The 9,947-nt window shown below is 35.3% G+C and overlaps 2 protein-coding genes across 2 annotated transcripts; one reads left to right on the top strand and one right to left on the bottom strand.

Moving 5' to 3' along the window:
* Positions 1 to 493: 493 nt before the first annotated feature.
* Positions 494 to 4,218, bottom strand: LOC133692061 (uncharacterized). The gene is made up of 3 exons (XM_062112736.1): positions 3,152 to 4,218; positions 2,308 to 2,994; positions 494 to 1,509 (listed from the first exon to the last, which is right to left on the bottom strand). The coding sequence occupies exons 1-3, from the start codon at positions 4,094 to 4,096 to the stop codon at positions 925 to 927; spliced, it is 2,217 nt and encodes a 738-aa protein (XP_061968720.1). The 5' UTR covers positions 4,097 to 4,218; the 3' UTR covers positions 494 to 924.
* A 759-nt stretch (positions 4,219 to 4,977) lies between these two features.
* On the top strand, positions 4,978 to 5,891 carry LOC133692063 (indole-3-acetic acid-induced protein ARG7). The gene has a single exon (XM_062112737.1). The coding sequence runs from the start codon at positions 5,172 to 5,174 to the stop codon at positions 5,601 to 5,603; it is 432 nt and encodes a 143-aa protein (XP_061968721.1). The 5' UTR covers positions 4,978 to 5,171; the 3' UTR covers positions 5,604 to 5,891.
* Positions 5,892 to 9,947: the final 4,056 nt, after the last annotated feature.

Raw genomic sequence — 9,947 nt, 5'->3', positions numbered from 1 at the left:
TCATGTTTTGTGAAGCCTTAGCTTTGGAATCAACCAAGAATTAATTGTGCAGATTACACAATACAAATCAATGCTTCCACGGGCCTTATAAATCAGGTAAATTTGTTACTCCTACTGCATTAGGCATAGGGTCAACTGATCCATTGGAACTTTCAAAGCAATGCTCAAATCAAAGGCACTAAGTTTCAAGGTAGTATCAGCCCCCAGCAAGACAAATCCAACCCAAATCATAGAATTGACCTCAATTTTAACATGTATCTGATATGTAAGCTATGGTCAAACCACCCCAAATTAACAAAATGTGTAGACCTATAGCTTTCGTTCAAACACAAATTTCTAATAGCACATACATAAATTCTAACATTTTGCATGGTGAAGTTTGTTTCCTCCCTTGGTTGATTCACAACCTTCTCTGGAAACATGAAACTTATTGGTTTTTGTAGTCAGATTAAGTGATTATAGTATGTAGTTGACATAAAAAACAGGATAGAAGTGTGATAAAGATCAACCTTGTAAAATATTCTCAACAACATGAAATTCAACCGCACAGGAAATGATTCTGTTTCGAAAACATATATCAAAGGACACAAGACCAAAAGATAATTACAAAGAGCACTAAAATATAATTCAACATAAGGCTCTGTATTTATGGCTTACCAAAGGTGACAAGTCCTCACATGGCAAGATGTCAAAGAATAGGATGGATCTTGCTGCCAAACTTTTGATCACCAAAACTGTAATTGATGTTTGTCATCCATGGCTCAGGAAAATTCTAGAGAAAATATCAACATTATGATCAAAATCACAGTAGTCCCTTGCAATGCAATTTCTGAAACTGTTTCGAAATCACATGATTTGGATGCTATTGGTTCTCCAATAATTCTTGGTTTGGTCATCTTCAAATCAATTTCACTCTGGTTCTAGTCATTGTGATGCTGGAAAATGAGCGGAAGCTGCCAATTCTGCTAACTGCTTCCTCCCAAGATTGGATACAAGCTCCACAGGGATGAACTGTTTAGGTATTAAAAATTCTTCTTCTTTAAAATTGTATGTTGGTTGAAGTTTTTTTGCTTCATCATTTGCTGCCTCAGCCTCCGCAAGTAGGAGGTTAGCTTCTTTAGTGTCGCCCCGCTCTAAAGCAGCAAATCTTTCTGCTGTGGCAGCACCAGAAATTAAAAGCAACCTCTGGAATCTAGCCATTGCAACCTCCTTTTCCTTGGATAATATCAGTCCCTCAGTAGTTTGCAATCTGTCAACAGTATCTTTAATATCTTCCTCAAGCTTCTTCAGCTCTGAAGTGGCCTTTTGCAAGCCAATCTCCAAACTATCCTTTTCAACACCCAATGACTTCGCCTCAGCAGCTATTCGTGCAGCTTCCTTGAAGTTTCTCGCAGCAGCAGCAACTTTCTTTTCTGCCTCCAGCTCTGGGACTCTTTTATCTATGAATAGACTTCTCTGCTTTAAGGATGATATATTTTGCTGGATGCTGGACTTAGTTGACGATAGCTCCTACAAATAGCACAGAGAGAGGGGGGGAGTTATAATAAATGATATGGTTTCAGTGAAAATTTTGAAACATAGAGTTAACTGAATTGGCAAATGATTGGCTTGGACATGTCAATATCTGATCATGGAAAAATACTTCCTCTGGCTGAAGTTTTCGAGAATGTAATTGAAAAGACTAACAATAAAGTGCAATGAAGTGCTGGCCAGGTGGAATCTATACATGTGGACAACCTCTTCTACTTAGAAAAACTAGAGTTAGACACATCAACATAACTTTTTGTATGGATCCATAGCTCATGCACTCTTCTGATACATGAACATACTAACTTAGACAACTCTAAGCCCAAGTAAACACCTATAAATTCCAAACTTTTCCCATCAGCTAAAATGATTCTGAAGATTATTTTTTGTTTGGCTCCCCAGGATAGATTCATGAACTAAACAATCTTGGTATAGTTTTTTCAGAGTAAAGAAGTCACTTTAGAAAGAGAATCTTTATTCTAACCAACTATATTATACTTGATAAACCATGCAAGACTAGTAGAGGGACCTTCTGTAATATTTCAACAACTTAGTCATATTCAATTTACAAAAAATAATGCATGAATCTGGAAAGACTAGATTGTCACAGGTTGCTCAAGTAGAAAAGCCCAAGATTTATCTTTTGCCAGATAGACATGCTTGCACAGAAATTTAACATCCCTACAAAATAAATAAATAAATAAAGAGATCTACTTGTTTGCATGTATTTTTTGAAGAAAGAAACAAAAACACATGAAACATTTGGAAAGTAAAACCCACCTGCAGGGAACCTCTTGCAGCAGAAACTTCCTGTTGGAGCCTCTGTACATCCAAGGTAAGCTCCTCCTCGGTCTTTGCCAGCCTCAACTTTTCTTCCCTGGATTTCAAAAGGGACGACTTGAGGCTTTTTCTCAGCACAACAACTTCTTGGTAGACTTTTGCTTCATCTTCTGAAACCCTGACTAATTCCCTTAGCTTAGCCCCACGTTCTTCCTCTTCAGTAAGGAACCTATCAATTTCCTTTCTTTTTGACGATAATGCTTCACTCTGCAGATGCATCTGGGAAAGGCGTGATTGCAAGTCATCAAACTTTGCATTAATGCTTGATTGAATCTCCTTGAAATCAGAGACCACAACAGCAATCCTCTCATCAACTGCATTGATTCTAGTATCATTCTCATCTATCTCCATTTCCTTCTGTTTGACTAAATCGAGAAGATGGTCGAGTTCCTTAGTGAGCACGTCCTTTTTCTTACAGAGAATTTCTTTCTCATTCCTATCGTCCTCAACTGAATGCTGGATGGAATCACTGACCCGCGAGCGTGCTTCATTTATGAAATGTGACTCAATATCTAATTCGATTTTCTTGGCCTCCAAGACTTGGGAGGATGAAAACCAATCATCGATTTCTTTTGAAGAAAGTATCTGTGCATTCTTCAAGACTAAATCTGCATTATTTTCTGCATCCTAGGAGAAAAGGAAGGGATGATTTAGGCATTATATGCAGGGGCAGTGATGATTATTTCCTTAAGGCAGTTCTATTAGGTGTTTTACATTTACATAGAATGGAATGGATAAAAAGAAATAGAGTCTTTTTTTAAAGTAACAGTAATGTGGTAGTGACCTTAGCGAAATGTTGAAGAAGAGAAGCGCATTCTTGCTCAGCAGCAATCTGGGAGTCAAGAGCATGGTACATCTTAGAGTCGATGGTATCACAGTGAGCTTCAGCGTCTTTGAGAGCAAGGAGTAGAGTTTGTTTCTCCTTCTCAGCAGCAGCAAGGCTGTCGCTAATCCTTTCTGCGGTCTCGAAATCTTCGGCCTCACAAGCAACCTCCAACTGGTGTTCTAAGTGGGCGTGATTGGCAGATGCTAAATTGAGATCCTCAGCAGCTTTTCTTCTCCTTGAGATGGAATCCTTGCGGGCGGAAGAAACAGAGGCAATCAAGAGCCGAGCAGCGTCTAGCTTCTCAGAAATCTGGGACTTAAGGTGGTCAAATTGGGACAAGGTTTCATCTTTCTTATTTTTGAATTGTGAATCTGAGAGGGAAGTATCAATAGGATTGGCAACAATAGATGATGGGGATTGAGAGGCATCGTCTTCATTCTTATCAGCATCATGGCCATCATCATCATTGTGGTTGTTGAGATCGGGAGGATAGGTGCGATCTCTGGCATAGCCGATCCTGAAGGAAGCCCTCCTTTTCTTTCTAGAAGTAGAAGAAATCAGAGTAGTTGGATCAGTAGTAGGAGAAGGGGAAATTGGATCGGATTGGGATTGGGACTGGGACTGGGTTAGGGTTTGGAGGGAAGAGAAAAGGTTCTCATCGAGGGGCTCTGACAACTGTTGATGATGAGATGCTTCTTCTGCACCTGCTCCTGCTTCTGCTAAAGTATTGTTGCTATTATTATTAACTGTATCATCAGATTGAGATTCTTCAGGATGCTTAAGAGGATCTTCAACAGGTTGCCGATGAATTTGTTCATCGGTGAATTGATGGGGTGTAAACAAGACCATTCCCTCAAACAGAGAATCCATGCCATCCTCCTCCTCCTCCATCATCATCGCCATTACTTCCCCAAAACTATTCAGAATTCCTTTCCTCTTTCTTAACCCAGTCTTCTCTTCACAGTCCACACTACTCTCCTCTCCTCTCCTCTACCGATATGTGTTTGGGCCGTGTGTTTCCTTCTTATCTCTTTCTTATTATTCGCTCTAAGATGTGGGCTCGGCCCTCTCTCGTGCAGTGTTCTAAGGGCTCATTTCCTCCTAAAATGTAACATTATGAATGGGCCCTTCTGGACCTTGCCCTTGCTTGATTAAAGGCTTCTCTGTGTTGTGTAGAGGTGGACGAAAAACCGAATAATGATCGACAAGGGATTCAAAGGATAAATTTTAGGGGGGTTTGACTTGGACACACGGATGACAAGGCATTCATAAAACAAAAGTACAGAGGACTGAGATGTGTCTCCGGCGGAGTAGTGGAGGTGGTCTCATATTTTTTTTCTTTTTTTTTTGTCGTTTTTTCTTACGTTCCTGGGTGACCCAATAGAGATTCAATGAATTAGTGAACCGCTACGAATGGAATATGGAAGAAATGCTTTTCTTAAGAGGGAAAAAAAACTACAAATGATAATCATTGCAGTTTCAAATTAATTAAAGCATGCCATACCTTGTGCATTTTCTCACCGCGCTCTTTACGCGGTTCCTAGCTGGACTTCACTTCCTTTCTGTTTACGTACCAAACAAATTAATTAATACATGCGCCATTGCACATTATATAGGTCGTGGGGTTGAGGTCCACTCTTCCAGTTTCACACTGAAGCTAATTAATTACCAGATCACCTCAGCTAGCTCCACCGCTGGCTGAATACCATGTGTGTTTAATTTGTTTATTATATTATATTATATTATATTATATTATATTATGATATTGACCATGCACTCATAGTTGGCCTTCAATTTGCCAGGTCGTCTATAAATTGCCATCCTCTCCTTGGGTTCCTTTCAACTGTCATCGATTTCTTCTTCATCAATCAAAGTGTGCTAGTATACAGCATAGGATCAAAGGATTGAGCAAGAAATTAAGGGCAAGCAATCGATTTTTAGTCATCGAATCAAGCAAGACTGACTAAGATTACTTACAATGAGTGGAATCGTTAGAAAGCTATGGTGCTGCGGAGCAAAAGGGTTCCCGTCCGCAGACGACTCAGCTGAAGATCAGCTGGCACTACCCCCACCCGAGGGCCACGTTCGAGTGTGCGTTGGGAAAGACAATGTTCAGTGCAGGTTTGAGATGGAAGCCCATTTCTTAAACCATCCTCTATTTGAAGACCTGCTTCGTCTATCTGAACAGGAGCATGGTTACGCTTACGATGGGGCTTTAAGGATTGCCTGCGAGATCCATCTCTTCCAATACCTTCTTCACCTCCTTAAGACTGGTAATCCCACAGCACATTACATGCAACTTCCTGATCTCATTTCCACCTTCCACTCCAGCGCCGCCCACCACAAATATCCTCCTCCTCCTCCCCCTCCCCCGCTTCTAAATATCCCACCTTGCCAATATTCTCATTGATGATCGGTACATATATAAATATACATCGATAATATAATTCTTTCATTTTCCCATTCTTTTAATTTACATGTATTTTCTTTTCTAGACGGGCCAAGCCGGCCCGTGAGTTTTTGGGTCTTCTATTTTCATTGTAGGTCTGCTTCATACATACATATCCCTTTTAATTTGGAAATTAATTAGATAGCTAAGTACTTAATTGATTTCTCAAAGTGAAATCATATATATATTTCGCAACAAATTAGACTGAAAAAATTAACAGCTTGTCAATCTGATCCAATTTCTCTCTAATTATGGATTTATATAAGTAAATTATTAGCCTTTTTTTACATTTACAAATATGAATCTATATCATTGGCAGCATGCAATATGGTTGTGCAGTGGTATTTTCCTATCTAGTTAGTTTATTACTGCATTCATTACCACAAAATTAGCAAATATAAACGGAAATATTGAAGAGATAATCTTCCTTCCCTGTATCCATTGGTAAACACTAATAAAAAAAAATATCGGTATATATTAAGGGAATTGCAGTGAAAAACTAAGGAATAAAAAAAAATCAAACAGTACGGTGACACATAACTTTTATAAACGACATTACCAACAAAATTAACTCGATGGTAAAGCACATTTGTAAATATGCCGATGAAAAAATTTTCTCGGTATATACCAAGGGAATTACAGAGGGTATTACAATGAGATTCATAAAAGTCAAATCGTACGGTGACGTGATATTTTTACCGACAGAACGACCGATGAAGTTATTGATAGAATAATTATGTTGGTCATGTCGTTGATAATATTTAATTTATGACCTGACGATCGACCATTTTCTCCCCTCCCCCATTTCTCATTCTTCTTTATGCATTTTTTTTCCGGCAACAAAAACCACCCTTTTATTTTTTTCTGTGCTGGTCATTTAAATTGCAATATCATAACGAGCAGAATAAAATATTTTTATTAAAATGTTATTGATATAACTGACAGGGGAATCAAAATAGATCTCCATCATGATTTGGTTGAAATTAATTTAAAGGCTAAACTCCGCAACATCGACGATGTCTTTATCTTCGCCTAACAATGTCAGCAAGTTTATTATACATACACTCCTTCCTTTAGAAATGATCATTCAAGAGTTGAATGGTTATCCATAGTGAAAACGTTTGTGTAGAAGGAATTGAATTATTTTATTCAAATGTTACATTAGTAATTTTACCATGCATAAAAAGCGTAATTACCAAAATAACTCCACACAATCCTCAAAAGACATTTATGTCACGGTGAAAAGACCACCTTACCCCTGAAATGAGAGCAAAAGATAAAATGACCAAGGGAAAAAATAGTAATTACACTATTGTAAAGAATAGTAATATGTTTCTTGAGGCACAATAATATCGCTAAGGGAATTAGTTTTTTGGATAACTAGATAGATGGTTTGTGCTATGTCGTTGGTCGGGCCAAATTTTTTCATTGCTAAAAATTAATATTCAAATGATCATAATCCAAGATAAATCGGGTTAAATTTACTAAAACATGACCCGAGATTTGAGATTAAAAAACCTGCAAAAAAAGGCAAAAAGAAATTGTAAAGTTAAAGACCTAATAACCTAATTTAAAAAGATGAAAAAAATATATATAACGTTGAACAAGAAAACCCGAGTCAACTCAGGCATACTTGACAAACCTACAACCCTCGATATGAGACTAGGATAAAAAAAAGAATTTCAAAAGTAGGACTTGGCAAAAAAACCAAAGTTCAATAAAAAAACATAAAAAAAACCTCTAATCTAAACTGGATTAACTTTACCAACATGCTCTCAGAATAACCAAACAAAAAAAGTGAAAAAATGATAAAACTTAAGGGAAAATAATTTAATGTAAAAAGATAAAATTGAAAAAAAAATCATAAAAAATCAAGGAAAAAAACATTTGAGTCAACCCGAATTAACTCGACTAACTTGCCACTTGCGACGTGAGATTGAGATAAAAAAAAATAGAATTACTAAAGAAGGACTTAAAAAAAATGACCGAAGTTAAACAAAAAAATATTGAAAAAGAAAATGCAAATTGACCTAAGTTAGCTTGACCAATCTTCTCTCAAAATAACAAAACAATAAGAGATGCAAAAAAATAACAAAGCTCAGGGTCAAATAATTTAATGCAAAATGATGAAATTAAAAAAATCGTTAAAAAAATGAGAAAAAAATTGAGCTCACCCGGGTTAACTTGATTAACCTACCACTTGCGACATGAGATTGAGATTAAAAAAAATTAGACTTCCAAAATAAGCACCTAGCAAGAAAGACCAAAGTCAAATAAAAAGAATGGAGTAAGAAAATACAAGCTAACTCGAGTTAGCTTGACTAACTTGCACTCAAGATAACCCAACAGAAAAAAATATGAAAAAATCACATAGCTTAAAAGTCAATAATTTAACATCAAAGAATGAAATTGCAAAAAAAATATTAAAAAATTAAGGAAAAAAATCTGAGTCAATCATGGTTAACCCAACTAACCTATTAACTAAGATATGAGATCGGGATCATGCAACAGAAATGAAAGTGGAACAAAAAATGAATCCAATGGCTTAATAATAAAATATCAAATTATGAATTTGAAAAAAAAATCAATAAAAGATTGCCATCTTGGAAGGTAACCACAAAAAATAACAAATTAAAATATTCAACCGTAAAACAATTAAAATCAAAACAATATAAATCAAATATGGTATAAAAACAATATAAAAGAAAATAATCAGGGGATAAATTGAAAAACAAAAAAAAAGAAAATATATTTATAAAAAAAGTAATTGAAAGAATAAGAACCAAAATTGAACATAAAGTCAAATGAAAATTAAATGTTTAGGGATAAAACTGAGAAAAAGAAAATCAGAAAAATGAAAAGAATATAGCAATGAAAAAAATAAGGACAAAAAATAAATTAAGAAAACAAATACAATAAAATTGGAAGGCTTAAAATTGCAAAAAAAAATAATAATAATAATCAAGAAAAGTATAAAACACAGAAATAGAGCAATAAAAAATAGATAGATCAAATTGGATTAAAAAATTAAATTGAATAAAATGCTCAGGGATGAAATTGATTTTTTTAAAAGCATTAAAAATCAAATAAATAATAATCAAAGGAAGGCTAAAATTAATCAAATCACAAACCATATAACACAATTATTTTTTTGAAGGCCAAGTGTGAATTTCTAGAGAATGAGAGAGAAAAAAAAGAAGAAAGAACAAAACTCACAATAACTTAATCAAACCTCCAACGTTAACACGTGTCACATAACTAGAAAGAGGACGACTCATCGCTCCTAATATAGTCGTGAAAGTAGATTTTCGATAAACATAAGGGACTTCACATGCCATATATGAATGGCACAAAGACCATTACGTGTCAAACTTTTTTTTAATAATATTTAATAACATAAAATTACCAAACAACCCCTAACCAGACTAAAAAATAACAACAAAATCAAAAGAAAAGGACTGAGATATACTTAAAACTAACCTTATTTTTTTTTTTGGATTCTAAGGGTAGTTTTGAAATTTCATTGTTTTTTTAAAAGAAAAGATATAGAAGCCCTCCTTGCATGTTCATTTTATTTTTTTCTTATGAGCATGACCATAACTTAACTGTATAAGATTTTTAGAAAAGACTAAAAAATTTACCTACAAAAGCTTTATATTTTTTGTTCTCAGGAACAAAACAATTATTTAACTGTACTAAAAAAGATGTTGGAGTCAAGTTACCCCCAATTAATTTTAAAATGACTAATACATTATCTGGAAAAGACAATTGTACCCCAAATACAAGCATATTCATTTTTTTCCATAAGGATAAAATCATAGAAACACTACTCCGATGAATAGGGACGTGTGTCTAGGGGCACAGTAAATCAATTAGTATTTTTTGTAATAATAGAAATAGAAGATGTATTTACCTTTTGTTTTAAAAGAAAAGCATTCTAATACTGTTTTCGTCTTCATCCCTTTGACAAACACATTTACATCCTTTATTTTATACTTTTATTTCTATCCCTTCAATGAATACTTTTTATTTATTTTTATATACTAAAATACTAATCAATCACAGTTTGATTGCGCAACACTACATTGTACAATCAGCGAAAGCAACCAAGGAAACCCTTTTCACATGAATTCCCATGAAAGCAGGAACCATGCCACGAGGCCCCGGACTTCCTGCCAGCTATGATCATGCAATTTCATTCCTTAAAGCTGATGTATCATCCATTACCATCACATGCTTATCCATCGTGCACATGGGCAAGATAGATACATACATGTGCACATGAGTATATGACCCATGTACCGA

Source organism: Populus nigra, chromosome 4, assembly GCF_951802175.1.
Source record: "Populus nigra chromosome 4, ddPopNigr1.1, whole genome shotgun sequence".
In the NCBI taxonomy this organism is placed as follows: Eukaryota; Viridiplantae; Streptophyta; class Magnoliopsida; order Malpighiales; family Salicaceae; genus Populus; species Populus nigra.
Note: the sequence above shows the minus strand (reverse complement) of the source record. Positions and strands in the feature narration are given on the sequence as shown.